At 41.2% G+C, this 18,658-nt stretch overlaps 1 protein-coding gene across 1 annotated transcript; it reads right to left on the bottom strand.

The window, feature by feature from the left end:
• Positions 1-6,090: 6,090 nt before the first annotated feature.
• On the bottom strand, positions 6,091-14,092 carry LOC139945250 (uncharacterized). The gene is made up of 5 exons (XM_071942570.1): positions 13,987-14,092; positions 12,157-12,378; positions 10,913-11,170; positions 9,939-10,199; positions 6,091-9,783 (listed from the first exon to the last, which is right to left on the bottom strand). The coding sequence occupies exons 1-5, from the start codon at positions 13,997-13,999 to the stop codon at positions 8,849-8,851; spliced, it is 1,689 nt and encodes a 562-aa protein (XP_071798671.1). The 5' UTR covers positions 14,000-14,092; the 3' UTR covers positions 6,091-8,848.
• Positions 14,093-18,658: the final 4,566 nt, after the last annotated feature.

Genomic DNA, 18,658 nt, shown 5'->3' with positions numbered 1-18,658 from the left:
TACGGGACCCAGTTTGTAAACCGTCAACTTAAGAGTAATTATAAATTTAAGTATAAATAGTAAACTTGCGGGTACAACCATTTGTAAAATCTCTTTTGAGGGAGTGTTGGCTCTGAAAAGAGCCGGTTTGGTCTCGACGTTTCGAACAGTATACTCTGCTATAGTCTATAACTCACACGTTTTACCAGACAAGAATAGCTTGGATCCCAAATGTGCATTCCTCAAGCCATACATTAGCTCCACCACCACCAGTAGTCCAGCATTCCCCTGAAGCCAGCAGAGTATACTGTTCGAAACGTCGAGGCCAAAACCGGCTCTTTTCAGGGCCAACACTCCCTAAAAGAGATTTTACATATGATTGTACCCGCAAGTTAATTTTTCGTTTTTATATTTATAGTAACATGCAGTATGAGGAAACCTCGCTAGCTTGTGTTTGTAGAAAATACATCATTATATGAAACTCGATGGTCATTAGTATGTCAACGCATTGCTCAATCCATCTATAGTTGCGTATAGATAATTATTAATTCTTCCCTTCACACTTGACTTTCAAAATGTCGATGCTAATGATGATGAAAGAGTTAAGCTCTTACTCACCAAAACGCTCATTAACACAATTGGAATTGTCTTTCATCATGATTATATTGTCGAAAACTTATGCCTTAGCAATTAATCAGTATAATATGAACATCGATCCAAATAGTGTGTTCATTGTAAACTTACAAACAAAATACTCCCCATATAAAAATTTACCGGTAGCCGTTAGCAAGAGACATTAATTGCTCATTTTTATTTACGTATTACTTCTGAATACACTTATTATAACCTCAAAGGACTCAAATTGTTCATATGCTTTTTTTTTCAAAATTTCAACCACCATTCTAGTTATTTACTTCAAAAATCTTGAAAACTAAATTGCTCATCAAACTCGGGCGGTGCATGTGTCCAAGAGGAAGTCTGTCCACCGGCGCGTAGATTCTGCCCCTGAACGAGGAAGGTTCGCAAGAGGGCGCTACCAAAGAAGTTTGTACACAGTTTGCCGTATGGGGAGGGGGGGGGGGGAATCTCATGACAAGTCATCCATTACAATCAAAGTTCATAATATCTGCTCCTTTGCAGCAAGGTTATTTTCTGCCAAGCATCAACAAGGGAATTGGGTGCCTGTCATAACAAGTTTTCCGGTTTTAAAGCTTTTCGATGCGGTGCACTCTTTTATTTTCACAGGAAAACAGACTTCGGTGACAGTTTGGTGAATTTGAAGGGTCCGACCCCCAGATTACATCCCCAGTTTTGTACAAATTCTATTCCCAAAATTTACCCCCACAGTTCTCCCAGCGGCTGTGCCTACACATGGGATCAAGGATCCCCCTGCAACACCACAGAACAACGAGCAGCTTAAGATTATAACACTCTTGACCACGGCAGTGGTAACATGTTTCTTAGCCTCCTTACGAGCATCATCTTTTGAAAGTTCACCATTTCTTCTCTTCTCGTTGGTAGTGTAAGTACTGTGGATGGCTTTGTTGCCTTGTTTAATGAGTACTATAGCAATGTGAATCGCTGGTACCGTTTGACAAACACTCTCTGCAACCCCGCCACCAATGGCGTGCAACGCATCCACTGTGCTTTCTGATGCACCATCCTCAAAGGCCGTATGCATGCCGTTCAAAACGTCATCGCCCTCTTGTGTCATCGTGTTAGATTCGGAAACCTGTACAGGCTTGTCGACTAAATGACGGTAGACTCGCTGCGCTTTGAAGGCCCACTCCACGGATCTGACGGAGGGGGGGGGGGGGGACACCAAGCAATAAAAACATTAACACTTCATCTTTGCATCCTACAATCCCGGTGTCGCGGTTTTAACTTTCCGCCGTGTTCAGTTTTCCGTATGACCAAATACGGTAACATTATGTCATGTGATGCATGCGCACACCAAGCGAAAGTATTCCATGTTTAGTGCCGTATTGAGTCATCCGTGTTACCCTCCAGTAGCTGGCATGGCGGCGCCCACGGGGTACAACGAGCGGCGAACGCGTGTATCGTATGAGAGAATTTATATTTTTAAATGAGAAATGTTTTATTTTTATTTTTTCTACAAGCACTGTGACCTGCTTAAAATTGTACGCATGAATACGTGTTAAGATGGGGCAAGAGAATATGACTAAACAGAAAAAAAAAAACGTAATAGAAACAATTTGGGGTCACTGAGAGAATTGAACTACAGTACTCGCCAGGGTACTCGCGGCGGTATTTGTGTCTGACTACTTCACCCGGAAAACTGAACACGCCGGAAAGCTAAAACCGTTCGAACAACGTGTTGAAATATCCGGCTACGTCACCCGGAAAACTGAACACGGCGGAAGACTGAAACCGCCACACCTGGAAAAAATGCTTCGGGCACCATTTCACAACGTGACAATAACAAATTCCCCGTTCACCTCTCTCCAGTCCCCTTCTTGCAATTTGTTTTTCTCTCTACATCAAAATTGCCATCCTAAAATCTTGTCCTGATTTTTGTTTAGGGAGTCCCTTTTTGAATTGATTTCAAAAAGTACTACGACAGTGGCAAATTGTTTGTACAAAAAAAAAAAAGCAGCTGTCCCTGATCATTATGTTGATGCAGACCGGCAATGGGAGTCAGTGGGTGCGTTCGTTTAGCTTCCCTGGGTCGACCCCGATGTTGCGTATTTTATTTTTTTCCAGGACGAACGTGGGCACACAATTACCCCACGTTCGTCCTCGAACCAGGCAAAACCCCCAGACACGTCACCACGTGAGCCTTCCCGTGGTGACGTCAGTGCACCTCGGGCCAGCCCCAAGTGACCCAATCCACAAGTGGGGCTCTTGGGGCTGGCCCGAGGTGCACTGACGTCACCACGGGAAGGCTCACGTGGTGACGTGTCTGGTTTTTTTTTCCTGTTTCGGGGACGAACGTGGGGTAATTGTGTGCCCACGTTCGTCCTGGGAAAAAATAAAATACGCAACATCGGGGTCGACCCAGGGAAGCTAAACGAACGCACCCAACGAAAGGGGGCACGGGGCCGTGGTGCTTGGCTCAACGAGATAACACGGCCGGGATTGTAGATGTTGGTTTGTTGAGCATTCTCCAGAGATTCGACCCACCCAGGGGTGAGTTTGTAATGTCGAAGTCGTGAGTAGCTCTTGGCTCAAGACCGACTATGTTAAACAACTATTATACGACAATGTGGAACCTTCAGGGTATAGAGACTGCTTGTACACGTTGCCTTGGATTGGTCGAGTTGGTCTTTTAAAATCGTCGAAACCGTTTGTTATGAAATGAACGTGGTTAGACAGATGATTTAAAAGTGGTTTATAATAATCCGTACAAACACGCCTCGAAATTGCACGGTTTTCGTTCACGTCGCCAGCTAACACGGTCGACCATTTGACTCCACAAAATGGCCGACCGTGTTTGTTCGCAAACGTAAAGGGAAAACCGTACAATTTCGAATCAAGTTAATGTGGATCATTGTATTCTACTTAAAAATTATCTATCTAACCATATGCATTTCAGAACAAACGGTTTCAAACTATTTTCTAAGACCAACTCGACCGATCCAAGGCATAACTTGTTACAACAGCTCCCACTGGTTTTGAACACGTTTTTCAACTGTGGGCCTTTCCCGAACCGTGGACTCTACTGTCCTCTTGTGTTAAAGGTCCCAGGTTTGAATGTGGATACCCACTCACTATTACGACTAACGATAACCCACAACTAGGGCCCTGACATTACATATTTGCGCATACATTAAACATGCAATGAAAACATTGTAAATTTTATGACTGAAAACTACTGAACTAAATTATAACAAACGTATTCGTCTATTAATTACCTGGAAAACATAGTTTAGCAGCTTTTTATTTCTTGTGGCATATCACGGTCTGCAAGCAACACACTCGATGGAACCTGTCTGTCTCTCTCCTATACTCGAATAAAAAAAGACCCACCAGTGGGAGTTACCAGCCGGTCTCGATGTTGTATTTTCCCCGTAGTCCCTGGGATTTTTTGTTATCTTGGCAATAAGCATGCATGGCTTCAAGGCGGCTATGTTGTGCAAATAAAAACCTTGTACAGGTCAGATCTTCAAGTTGATTTGATGAATCAGCGTAGTGTTGCGAAATACTCGGGATTTCCCCTTGCTGATTGTATTGTTGATTTATTTGAAATCTTAAAATATGTCAACAACAATTTCAAGTTGAACAGGGACTGTCAGGGGCCAATTTTTTTTTTTTATGTGACTATAAAAAGGAGACTGCACTCTCAAATTACTGCTTGTACTAAAATCTCACAACAGTAAGCTGCCACAATGTCGTTTATTCCTTAACAATGTGATGACTATCGTTACTATTTCTTTAAAAGCATTACTTACGGTATTTATTGCTACTGAGAAAACTCTTCAGTTGTAAACATTCGTGTTTAGCTGTACAATAAACTGGCTTCCGTTATTAGTGTCAAAGGTCATGCAGTTCATATATGTATGAAACCATAAGAGGGCGCTATACACCTCTTACTTAAAAATTCAAACAAAGGCGAATCCAGAACTTTTCGAAAACAGTACCCATAGCAGACCATTAACCTAATAAAGACAAGGTGCCAAAATGATCGCAAAAGTCCAACAAGAATAGACTTGAGACCCTCTTAGTCCTTAATAAAATCGGTACCAAAGAAAGTTAAACGTTGAATAACTTGCGATTTGCACCCTGTATGGCAGCTTGATATATATTTTAACTACTTAAATACTACTTATATATATATAGTATATACTTAAATATCACTTATAAGTTTTCCAAGATGCACTGCAGTTTGTTGTCAGAACTAAGGCTCGTTTATAATGGCTAATGGCAGTTACACAACTTCCCGAATAGGATTTGAGAGAATTTGAGATGGGAAATGTTTTAAAAGAACCCAATCGCCTTGTAAACTATTACATGGTGCTAAGGATTAGGTCCCAAAATCCACGTTTCGTCCCAATCACTTTGCAGTGGATACTTGGTGCTTATTGTATCCTTTGGAAAAAGGCGCGTAATAAATACGGTTATCATCGTCATCGTCATCGCCATCGCCATCGCCATCGCCATCGCCATCGCCATCGCCATCGCCATCGCCATCGCCATCGCCATCGCCATCGCCATCGCCATCGCCATCGCCATCGCCATCGCCATCGCCATCGCCATCGCCATCGCCATCGCCATCGCCATCGCCATCGCCATCGCCATCGCCATCGCCATCGCCATCGCCATCGCCATCGCCATCGCCATCGCCATCGCCATCGCCATCGCCATCGCCATCGCCATCGCCATCGCCATCGCCATCGCCATCGCCATCGCCATCGCCATCGCCATCGCCATCGCCATCGCCATCGCCATCGCCATCGCCATCGCCATCGCCATCGCCATCGCCATCGCCATCGCCATCGCCATCGCCATCGCCATCGCCATCGCCATCGCCATCGCCATCGCCATCGCCATCGCCATCGCCATCGCCATCGCCATCGCCATCGCCATCGCCATCGCCATCGCCATCGCCATCGCCATCGCCATCGCCATCGCCATCGCCATCGCCATCGCCATCGCCATCGCCATCGCCATCGCCATCGCCATCGCCATCGCCATCGCCATCGCCATCGCCATCGCCATCGCCATCGCCATCGCCATCGCCATCGCCATCGCCATCGCCATCGCCATCGCCATCGCCATCGCCATCGCCATCGCCATCGCCATCGCCATCGCCATCGCCATCGCCATCGCCATCGCCATCGCCATCGCCATCGCCATCGCCATCGCCATCGCCATCGCCATCGCCATCGCCATCGCCATCGCCATCGCCATCGCCATCGCCATCGCCATCGCCATCGCCATCGCCATCGCCATCGCCATCGCCATCGCCATCGCCATCGCCATCGCCATCGTCATCGTCATCGTCATCGTCATCGTCATCGTCATCGTCATCGTCATCGTCATCGTCATCGTCATCGTCATTGTTTTGTTATTGTTATTGTTATTGTTATTGTTATTGTTATTGTTATTGTTATTGTTATTGTTATTGTTATTGTTATTGTTGTTATTATTATTATTATTATTATATGTACTATTATTATTTACTTTGAGGTATGCTTGACGAGATAAACCCCGCAGAGCTGGTTTAATACTAACCCATGACGTCACGCGTGCACTTGCTATTGGACTTTTGCTCGAAGACGGTACAATAGCTTACATTGTACACGACTATTATGTTGAAATAGCTAATAATATACACTGTGATGTCGCTGGTTATGATCATGCACCAAATGTTGATTTAAAGCCGTTGGAGCCTTTCGGTACAGAACAAAAAAAATTCACAGATTTACAAATAACTTACAGGGTTTACAGAAGGTAGTGGTGAAAGACTTCCCTTGAAATATTGAATTATTATTCCATGAAATGCTTTACTTTTTGAGAAAACAGTAAAACAATATCAATTCTCCATAGCGAGAATAACGGATTTATTTTAAACACATGTCATGACACGGCGAAACGCGCGGATACAAGGGTGGGTTTTCCCGTTATTTTTCTCCCGACTCCGATGACGGATTGAGCCTAAAATAATGTTCACAGGTTTGTTATTTTATATATAAGTTGTGTTACGCGAAGTGTGGGCCTTGGACAACACTGTTTACCGAAAGGGTCCAATGGCTTTAAAGATTGGTAAACATTGTTGGGTGAAACATTACATGTCAGAAAACTCAACTCGTAAGGTTCAACTGACGTTGATAGGAAAACAAATACCCTCAGGAAATTTGTCAAAAAGAATACATAGAAACACACTCGGGGATTGATTCGATTGGTAAGGCTTCAACCCAGAAAAGCCGTGTTAATAAGTTAAAGGAACACGTTGCCTTGGATCGGACGAGTTGGTCTTTAAAAAGCGTTTGTAACCGTTTTTTTTTTATAAAATGCATATGGTTGGAAAGATGTTTTAAAAGTAGAATACAATGATCCACACAAGTTTGTCTCGAAATTACGTGGTTTTCCTTTTACTGTGCGAACTAACACGGTCGGCCATTTATGGGAGTCAAAAACTTGACTCCCATAAATGGCCGACCGTAATAGCCGACGAGGTAAAAGGAAAACCGTGCAATTTCGAGGCATGTTTGTGTAGATCATTGTATTCCACTTTTACAACATCTTTCTACCCATATGCATTTTATAAAAAAACGGTTACGAACGCTTTTCAAAGACCAACTCGACCGATCCAAGGCAACGTTGTTCCTTTAAGTTTGTACCTCCACTTTTAGAGTCACTGATGTAACTGATAATGACGCCTCAACCATGAGCAAGGGGGCGTGGGGCGTAATAAAATGTTACCTCTTAGTTTCGAATTGTCTCTCTAAGAACTGGTTTTGCACAACATGTGATGGTAATCCATTAAAGGAACCGTCTCCCTCATCAAATTCGTTCCACGAAGTAACTTGCAGTTCAATGATTGATTGTTTATACTGTTTTCCCCTTTATCAGTGTAATTATTTATTTGCTTGTTGTTTAATTTATTGCAAAGCGCTGCAGTAATACCCTGTGTAAGAGCGCTCTATAAATGCCTGATATTATTATTAAAGGCACTGGACACATTTGGTAATTGTCAAAGACCAGTATTCTCATTAGGTGTATCCCAACATTATGCATAAAGTAACAAACCTGTGAAGTTTAGGCTCAATTGGTCATCGCAGTTGTAAGTAAAAAAGAATGAAAACACCCTCAATTGTTGCACAATAATTGGTGTGCTTTCGATGCCCAATAATTAAAAGGCTTCAACTGAGGTCTTTCATTATATGAGTGAGAAACTACCTCTTTCACAATAACTATGTTTACTTCAGAGGGAGTCTCACACAATGTTTTATACTATCAACAGCTCCCCATTGCTCGTTACCAGGTAATTTGTTAGGCTGACAATTATTTTGAATGATTACCATTAGTGTTCATTGCCTTTAAGTTTCGTTGGAATAGATCAACATGCATAGTTTACAACAACCAGTTAAATACTGTGTACAAATATCACTGTGTAAAAATAAATGTAGTAATAAAGTTAAACGCTATGTAGTGAAAACGAAAATTTTTCCAAATAAAATCATTAAATTGTGCATAAAATGTCTCAAAAATTGGACAGGCTAGCATTACTGTTATACAAATAACTATGAAAGAAAAAAACACCCTTGTCACACGAAGTTGTGTGCTGAGGTCTCAAAATAAAATTCGTAGAAAAATTACTTCTTTCTAGAAAAAGACGTCACTTCAGAGGGAGCCTTTTCTCACAATGTTTTATACTATCACAATATTTTATACTGCGTTACCAAGTAAGTTTTTATGCTAATAATTATTTTGAATAATGGCGAATAGTATCCACTGCCTTTAAAGAGCGACGCGTTTAAGAACACATTTTTATGGCTGCACAGTACGCACAAAATTAACACACTGAACAAAATATAAAACCGATTGATTTCCAAGATTGAATAATGTACTCAATTTTTGCTCGTTTTGTTTACTGGGTTTGTACTTATATTTCTTACGCTTGTTTAGCAATCCTCCCTTGTTTCGGGACTTCCCTCTCTACGTATGTCGCTTAATAAATATGTCACACAAATAAAGGAAACTTGGTATGCCTTTTTGGTATCACTCTTAATTAATGGAAGTAAAAACGTGCTTTGTTTGAGGTACAGCAGGGCTGCTCTTCCTGTGTGTACGTAACAGCCCGGATTTTCGGCGAATCTTAAAATCGCAACCACCCTTTGGATGTCTAAGAATATAAAAAAATCAAACGGTTTCAAGAACCAAAAGGTGTTCCCTCTAAAAATGACTATTTCTGTTTAAATTTACACCATTTGGCAAATTGTTCGCTGCTCTGTTCCTCTTGTAGTCGGCTTCCGATACTATCTTTTGCTTTTGCAACCGCACGGGCACGGGTATCTGCATCTCTGTATATCACCCTTCGCCAAGGTGGGCGGAACCATACGGTCTCCTGCCTCACCATGTTTGTCGATGCGTCGCAGTGCACCAAGGTAACTGTCTGGCATCTAATGCCACAAACAATTGCGTGAATTCCCTTTCCGTCTTCAGTTATAACATGGTCTCCCGTTTCAAGTTTGTCAATGCAGAGCACCTTTATATCATTACGACTAACAAGCCTGGGCACAACTGTTCCGAGTGTACGACTGATAATGGGTGCGATCTTTTTGCCGACCCAGGTACAAAGTTTGCCACCATATACAGCCCCGTAAACTGCCCCCATTACACCCCCAAAGCATGTGCCGACTATTGGGACTACGGACCCAAACAACGCCCCAAGAGCACCACCAGCAAAACGACCCAAATGCCTACCGCCTATGGTTAAACCACCCTCGATTACGGCTTCGGTAATCTTTTCAATAGCATACTGTAGGGTTTCAACTTTTGAAAGTTCCCCGGTTTCCCACTTCGCGTTGGCCTCTTTGAGTGCATAAAAGCATAATTTACCCTTCTGAAAGACTACTATGCCATCTTTAAGGAATGGTACCATTTCAAGAAGAACCCCAAGATACTCGCCAGCCGCCTCGTGCAAAAGCTCAAACATACAATCTTCTGGCTCACCCTCCTTACACTCTGTACTTAGCACCTTAGCTACTGCGCCGCTTACAATTTTGAATTCATCGGTTTCCTCTACATCAGTGATAGGTTTGACAGCATGCTCAACCTTGTCGACAAACGAAGGCTGACTCGAGGGTTCTGCACTAAACAAAGGCTCACTCGAAGGATCTGAAAGAGGAAAAATAAGGGAAATAGAAACATGAAACTTCGATGGATGTATAAATAAAAAAACGGCATGTTACTCTTTAGGTTTGCCTCTTTTCCAGTAGTTCTTCCTACCGCTGTGGGTTGGTTGTTTGGAGTTTAACTAAAGGGCTTCTTACCCATTTCTTCAGCGAGATCATGGTTCAGGTCGACTTTCGACAGCGCGTGTGCGAGGTGCTTCTTCTGACCTTCCTGTGGTGCAATACGTTCCCTCCATTCAGCTAGCATGGTAGTTGCCCGCGATTCGTCGTCAGAAGAACTGTCGGCAATCATCTGAATACTGTCTTCATTAAACCCAAGGTAGACGGCCACCATTGGCCATAAGCAACCAATCTTATCTGCCAAATCGTTGATCATGTCATCGTCCAAAACGTCTTCCCCTACAAAAACGATTGTATATTAATGTTTGCACTTCTCTGTGGTCGAAAACCCGGCCAACAAGTTAAACATTGCAGTCATAGCATACAGTAAAGGGAACTTTTCATGAACAAACATTTTTAAATTTGGTTGTCTTTTTTTTTTTTTTTTTTTTTCAATACTTGTTTGTGGAAGCACACTCGTTGAATGTCTTTGTTGTTTTAGCTGTTGCTCGTTGAATGTCGTTGTCGCTGTTTGAATGTCATTTTAGTTTTATATGTCGCTCGTTCAATGTCTTTAGCTGTCGCTGTTTGAATGTCGTTGTCGTTTAAGCTGTCGCTGTTTGAATGTCGTTGTCGTTTTAGCTGTTACTCGTTGAATGTCATTGTCGTTTTAGCTGTCGCTGTTTGAATGTCGTTGTCGTTTAAGCTGTCGCTGTTTGAATGTCGTTGTCATTTTAGCTGCCGCTCGTTAATGTCGTTGTCGTTTTAGCTGTCGCTGTTGGAATGTCGCTGACATTTTAGCTGTCGATCGTTGAATGTCGTTGTCGTTTTAGCTGTTGCTAATTTCTCATCAGCAGTACAACAAAGTACATTAAATAAACACCAAAACACTGTAATTTTATAATAATACGACTACAAGCTTCGTTTTGCTCTCCTTGAAAAACAAATGGTATGATTTAACATCTCCGACCCCTGTTTCAAACACAGATTGACACACCACTATATTTTCTCACCCAATGCTGTAAGGAGATCGTGCCTTCTCATCTCCCAAACTGCAAGTTTCAGTGCGCCCATGGTATTCCCGTAGATGTACTTCTTCTTCCACTCCATTACCATGTGATGAGCTTGACATTTGACTGGCTCATAATCTAAATCACCGACGATGGTCTGAATTTCGTCCTCATTGAAGTCCAGCTCTTTAGCGAAAGACTGCCAGTATGAATCGATGGAATATGCAAATCTTTTCAGCCAATCGTCGAGCTGTTCCTCGTCTATATAAAACAAATTAATATCCTTTTTTTTTAAAGTAAGAATTGTTGTCACTTCCATTTCTTAAATCGACCATAACATTTGATGATTTAAAAAATGTTGATGCATAGTATGTAAGTATCACATTAAAGGCCCTTTCGAAAAAGAAGAAAAAAACGGTTCGTTGGCTCAAACACCGTTCTTCTAATGATTGAAGCACCACGTCGAAGGTTCGTTTTTTAAAAATGTTTATTTTTTAAAGAAAAAGATGGAAGCCGATGTGCAAATTCTGCCTCGAAAAGGTCAGGCGCAACGCTTACGAGGTTTAATTGCACTGTCAATAGGCCTATTGTTAATTACTCAAAATAAGTGTTAGCATTAAACTTGGTAATAGCAATGGGGAGCTGTTAATAGTATAAAACATTGTGAGAAACGGCTCCCTCTGAAATAACATAGATTTGAGAAAGAGGTTATTTCTCATTCAAATAATAAAAGACTATACAGGCATGAAGCCTTATATATTATGCACCTGAAAGCACACGGTGTGTTTTCTTGTATTATTCTCTTGCAACTTCGATAATTAATTGAGTAAACATGTTCACATGTTTGTTATTGTCTCACAATGGGTCGGATTTTCCCAGGGTGGGCCTTACAGTGAAGTAATATTCCAGAGAACAATATGCCGCACGGACAGATACCAACGAAATCCCAAAATGCATAGTAATCATTTAATTCCCAAATCCATTAATTTAATTTTTAAATGAGCAGACATTAAAATGTAATTTAATGTTTGCATATGTTGAGATACACCAAGTGAGAATACTGGTCTTTGACAATTACCAACAGTGTCCAGTGCCTTTACATAACATTATAATCGTGTAACCTGCCGAGATTTGGTTAGCATGAAAGTATTCTAAAGTCAACGTCATTCAATGAATCATAATACAGTATCTTAGTCAAACTACTATTGGATCGTCCTAAACACAGAAGGGAGCGGTTCTACTCTTACCAATTGACTTAGTAAATCGTTGCCCCAAAGACTCCCCGAACTTCGTCAGAACCCATGTCAGCTTTTGGACGACGTGTTCTCTGGAAAAGGTATCTCGCCAGTTTCTCAGACAGGAAGCGGGATTATCGCAAAGGCATTCGATCCCCAAACGGCGGGCTAACGGTCGCCAGGAGTCTCCTACGAGGCTTGCAAACTTTGCAAGTGCATCGTTGTCGAAGATATCTTGGTGGTAAAAAAAAAGACAAAAACAAACGTTAACCACGGGCAACTTTTAGGAGATGCACTACATACATGCACGGAGGAAGGAATAGAAGGAGCTCGAACGTCCCGCAAAACCGCAGAGTAACAAAAGAATACCCTGACAATGCCCCTGTCTGACCAGTGGAAAAAGATAGGACACCTCCAGCTGGACGGCCGATTAACGAGCAGGATTAGATTTCTTTGTATCGAACGTGCGGTACCGCCGCTCTGCACCATTGCCTTCGTGTAAAGTTGAATCATTGGAGACCAGGATAAATTGTGAATATACACGTTTTCATTTACCGTTTGTGGTGTTTCACTGAAACATCATGGCATATTTTTTTCATTTTATGTGACTTTCCGGTCACTAGCGGTGGTTCAAAATGTGGGTATTAGCACATGAGGGTGGTTGGTATTAAAATATGTTTTTCGATTTGGTGAGCACAAGTGTACACAAATTTTATCAGGTCTCAAATTTATATTATATCCATACGACATACGACACCATGGTTGAGTGAAAAACCAAGTATGTACGCGCAAACTCACATACGCCAGGTCGCTCATTGCCTGTATAAGGTATGTCGGTGATTACGAGGTGTTGTTAAACGACCGCGGTACCGCACGTTCGACTTTTGAAGTCCCTTCGTTCGAGCTCCTTCTATTCCTTCCTCCATGATACATGTACACCCGAAATGACGTGTTGTAAAACTATGCGTAGACTTCCCTTGCAACCTCACAGGCTGTTGAAGTTGAAAGTTGCTTCCCTTTTAAAACCGTTTACACCGATTAGCTTAACTTTCTTCAAAGTACAACTTGTGTTTCATTTTGTTCCTTCAACAATATATTTACTTACAGTAGTTTGAACAATGTTATTGGTATTATTACTATTAAAGATTCAATTTAGACCTGGGTTTTGCTTACAAAACATTTTTGGTAATACAACTCGTCCATTAAAGATCACAGATCTGCATAACACGTAAAGCCAATATACACTTTCGGTACAGAAAAAAAAATGTTTACATATTTACAAATAATTTACAGGGTTTACAGAAGGTGATGGTGAAAGACTTCTCTTGAAATGTTGTTCCATGAAATGCTTTGCTTTTTGAGAAAACATTAAAACAATATCAATTCTCGATAGCAAGAGTTACGGATTTATTTTAAACACATGTCATGACACGGCAAAATGCGCGGAAACAAGAGTGGGTTTTCCCGTTATTTTCTCCCGACTCCGATAACCGATTGAGCCTAAATTTTCACAGGTTTGTTATTTTATATATAAGTTGTGATACACAAAGTGTGGGACTTGGACAATACTGTTTACCGAAAGTGTATAATGGATTTAAACGGTCTAATGATAATGAAAAAAACATCCCTTGAAATATTTATGTATAGTCATATTTTTAATCGATGACATGCAAATGTGTCGTCGGTTTTTCACTATTTTCTCGTGACCCAGCCAGACGGCCGATCGATCTCAGACTTCTACAGGTTTGTCAGTTTATGTCATGGTGGATTACATAAAGTGCCCACACTCAGCAACTGCTTTGTTAGCAAAGAAACACAATTCTGTAAATTAAGAAAACTTACCTAGGCGGGACATGGTGACATCTGCATCTGCATTTGTTAATTACTGTACAGACGCATTCGATGTACGACTTGCAGTCTGATGATCACCTCAATTTTAAACCCCAACTTTCAACTTATTTTCAATGTTTAGAGCTCGACACTTTTGGTTGCTTAGTTACAATCACATCGGTCAAAGTTCTTGCTATAATGTTTTGTTGTTTCTATAGCAAGCAAGTAACTAATCGACAAGTTTTTGAGGACTTTGGGTTAAAGTTGATTGTTCAGATCTTCAAACTCACATCGGGAAGATGCCCGGGAATCCCCTTCCTACCACCCAAAGAGGTAAATGTGTTAAAGGCAGCGGACACTATTGGTAATTACTCAAAATAATTATCAGCATAAAACCTTTCTTGATTACAAGAAATGGGGAGAGGTTGATAGTATAAAACATTGTGAGAAATGGCTTCCTCTGAAGTGCCATTGTTTTCGAGAAAGATGTAATTTTCCACGAATTTGAGACCTCAAGTTTAGAACTTGAGGTCTCAAAATCAACCATCTAATCGCACACAACTTCGTGTGACAAGGGTGTTTTTTCTTTCATTAATATCTCGCAACTTCGATGACCGATTGCGCTCAAATTTTCACAGGTTTGTTATTTTATGCATATGTTGAGATACACCAACTGTGAAGGCTAGTCTTTGACAGTAACCAATAGTGTCCACTGCCTTTAAGCAGCCGGTTTTTATTTTGTTGCCATGCAATCTATGGCATGTTTCACCCAAGGAGATAAATGTGTTGAACAACACAGTGCTGGTTCAAGTGGTTGTGGCACTTTAGCTTTGTCCGTTGATCAAGACCAGGGCTCGAAATTGATATTGGATCACGCAGGCTCGAAATTAAGTTATTGACTCTTGAACTACAACCCCCTGTTCCGATTGATATGGGGAGTTCCTGGGCCCATCGAGTTATTCCCCCTCAAGTTAAAACAAACCGGTGTAATTTACCAAACGTCAAAGCATGGATCTTGAAAAATGTCCCTACACCTCTCAGCAGATAGAAACAATTTTGTAGGGCCCAACGTCATAAAAAAACATCAAGTTAGAAGTTAACCATTTAGCCACTGGACCGCCCAGCTGCTTATCAATGTTGGGCGCGATCGGTCAATCTGCGCGATCGGTTGATCGCGATCAGTTGATCGCGCTGCGCTATCGACCGATCGCGCTGCGCTATTGAAATAACTGTTAGTCGCGCAGCAATCGGTCGATCGCGCAGCAATCGGTCTATCGCGCAATAATCGGTCGATCCCGCAACATTCGGCAACGAACATGCGCGATCAACCGATCGTGCGGGAATGATTTTGCGCGATCGGCCGATTGTGCAGGAATGGTTATGAGTGATCGGCCGATTGTGCAGGAATGGTTTTGCGCGATCGGCCGATTGAGCAGGAATTGTTAGGCGCGATCGGCTGATGTTCAGGGGCCGAGTTCACAAAGATGTAAATTGATTGTAACTGCAAATCAATCATAGTGTGACGTCACTATATAAATCACTATGGTGATACTGAAAATTTGTCCAGCTACGAATTTTATTGCTTTGAGAAATCGCCTCAAGGAATAGTTTACCTGCACGATCGGTCGAACGCGCCAAGCCATTCCTACGGCACGATCGGTCGATCGCGCAAACCCATTCCTGCACGATCGGTAGATAGCGCAAAACTTTTCCTGCACTATCGGTCGATCGCGCAAACCCATTCCTGCACGATCGGTAGATCGCACAAAGCCTTTCCTGCGCGATCCACTGATAACGGGAAAAAAATACTCGTAGCGCAATCGGTCAGTCGCGCAAACATGTCATTGCGCGATCGACCGATTGTTGCGCGATCGACCGATTGTTGCGCGATCGATTGATTGCTGCGCGACCAAATGATCTTAATTTGATCGTTCCAGCGCGATCGCTTGATTGCGCAGATTGACCGATCGCGCCCAACATCGATATACTGTAGTGGTAGGGGGAAACCTTGCTAGCTTGTATTTGTAAAAAAAAGGAACATCAAAAGAATCCTCGATATTCGTTATTAAGCTAATGAAGCTAATGATGGTGAAATAATTTAGCTCTTACCCCAACAACATGCTCATAAGTAAACACAAAAGAAACTGTATTTATTCATCATTCATGATAAAATAATATTGTCGAAAACTCACACCTTCGCATTTAACCAGTATAATCATTGAGTCAGATAAAAGCCTTGACAAGCTATTGTGTCCATTTTATCCTTACAAACAAATACTCGCCTAAAAAATTACTGTAGCCGTTCAACGAAAGACATGTATTGTCCTCATGTGAACTTGTACTTTTATACAAATATCAAGGTTCAGATTGTGCATAAAAATTAAGCTGTGGCTATCTTTAAAAATTTGAACTATAATTCCAGTAATTAACTGCAAGAATCTTGAAGTATTAGTTTTCAGCAAACTCGGGCGGTGCAGGGACTAGAGGGTTAACACATACTGTCAGTACTTTCCCAAGTTTGGCAAAAAAAGTCCCAAGCAATACTCGGGTTGGATTCGAACCTCTTCAAGCTAAAATTATAAGATTCGAGCACTCTCGAGCTACAAGGCAATCTCACCCGAGTAAAAATCCCTGTGACTCGGGAATGTACTGAATGAAGTGCTAATACACATTGGTGTAAGGGTACTATTGGTACATCAGTGAAGCATAAACCGATGGCTCAATTCAATTCATTTCAATTAAATGCACATTTATTGTAATATGTTGGACAATGGCAATTAAAGACACTGATACGAGCTCAATGATATAAATTAAATTTAAAAAAACCCGTGTCACACGAAGTTGTGTGCTTTCAGATGCTTGATTTTAAGACCTCAAATTCTAAATCTGAGGTCTCGATATCAAATTCGTGGAAAACTACTTCTTTCTTGAACACTACGTCACGTCAGAGGTAGCTGTTTCTCACAATGTTGTATCAACCTCTCCCCATTACTCGTAATCAAGATAAAGGCAGTGGACACTATTGGTAATTACTCAAAATAATTTTTAGCATAAAACCTTACTTGGTGACGAGTAATGGGGAGAGGTTGATGGTATAAAACATTGTGAGAAATGGCTCCCTCTGAAGTGCCATAGTTTTGGAGAAAGAAGTAATTTTCCACGAGTTTGATTTCGAGACCTCAAGTTTAGAACTTGAGGTCTCGAAATCAACTATCTAAACGCACACAACTTCATGTGACAAGGGTATTTTTCTTTCATTATTATCTCGCAAGTTCGATGACCGATTGAGCTCAAATTTTCACAGGTTTGTTATTTTATGCATGTGTTGAGATACACCAACTCTGCAGGCTAGTCTTTGACAATTACCAATAGTGTCCACTGGCTTTAAGAAATACAAAATAAACAATTAAATTCCAACAGTAGGCATTCGTTATTCTGCTGCGTGCAGGGATCTGTGGTGAGGACAATCATGTGAGTATTCCTCATCTGACAATCCTCCCAATATTTGTTGTTCTCTATTTTGTCTCGTAGTTGAGAATGGCCATTTAAAAACTGAACTCCACTTTTAACAATCACTGCCAAAACATCAGCCGTTTTTCCTCGTTTAGCAGTTTTTAAAAGCACTGAACACTAATATTGGTTACTCAAAATAGTTGTTAGCATAAATACTCACTTGGTCCAAGCAATGGAAAGCTGTTGATGTTACAAAGCATTGTGAGAAACAGCTCCTTCTGAAGTAACGTAGCTTTTGAGATAGAGGTAATTTCTCACTCAAATAATAAGATACTTCAGCTGAAGCATTTTATTATGCATCTGAAAGCAAACAGGGCAATGCAACAAAGGTGTCTGTCTTTCTGCCAATATTATCTTGCAAATTCGATGACCAATTGAGCCCAAATTTCACAGATGTTATTTTGTGCTTATATTAAGATACACCAAGTTAAAAGACTGGTCTTATATTTTGACAATAACCAAACGTGTCCAGTGCCTTTAAAGTCACCTGGAAGTGGTATTTTTTCAAATAAAGCTTTTGTCACTAATATATGTGTTTTGATGAGTGGAATGTGAATAAACAGTTAACTAAGGTTTTAAACAATCAGTTATTATGTTATTTACAAATTTAAGAGTAGACCCCGACCTGATAGGGCGCTGTTCGTGACGTCAATCGAGGCAGACTTTTTTTTTTTTTTTTTTTGGCAATGCCGAACAGGTGTATTGCTACTGAATGCAGAAAAACACCTTTTGAAATGTACCAACTCACGACTTGGACGTACATGTACTTTGCACGTGTGTTTACTATACGCATTGCAGGCAAAGTCTGCCTCGATCGACGTCACAAAAGGGGTAGGCGGAGTCAGCCCCCAAACAACTTTATATATTTTTTTAAACTTACAAATCGTGACAAACATTTACTAAAAATATTGCTTTATTGTTCGTAAGCATATACTCTTATGTTTGAAAGAAAACAAGTCTATTTCCAGGTGACTTTAAGGATTTTAATTAAACAGTCCGTAATAAATACACAATAATTGTTTAGAATGTTGGCTGAAGTTTGGCGTTCAGGGAAAACTAAAGCACATGCTTCTTTCATTTCCATACTGACCCTATCAATAACGTCCCTTTCTTTTAGATTGATACTAAACAAAAACATAATAAATTTATCCAATTTGTTTCCCTCAGCCAT

This window comes from Asterias amurensis, chromosome 12 (genome assembly GCF_032118995.1).
Source record: "Asterias amurensis chromosome 12, ASM3211899v1".
NCBI lineage: Eukaryota > Metazoa > Echinodermata > Asteroidea > Forcipulatida > Asteriidae > Asterias > Asterias amurensis.
The sequence above is the reverse complement of the archived record's forward strand: the minus strand, read 5'-3'. Positions and strand labels throughout refer to the sequence as shown.

What these genes read in the sequence shown, in the direction of transcription:
- LOC139945250 (XM_071942570.1), bottom strand. An exon ending in CGATCTCCTTACAGCATTGG is followed by an intron (nt 10,200 to 10,912) that starts GTGAGAAAATAT and finishes TCGTTTTTGTAG; the next exon opens with GGGAAGACGTTTTGGACGAT. An exon ending in TGATCTCGCTGAAGAAATGG is followed by an intron (nt 9,784 to 9,938) that starts GTAAGAAGCCCT and finishes TTCCTCTTTCAG; the next exon opens with ATCCTTCGAGTGAGCCTTTG.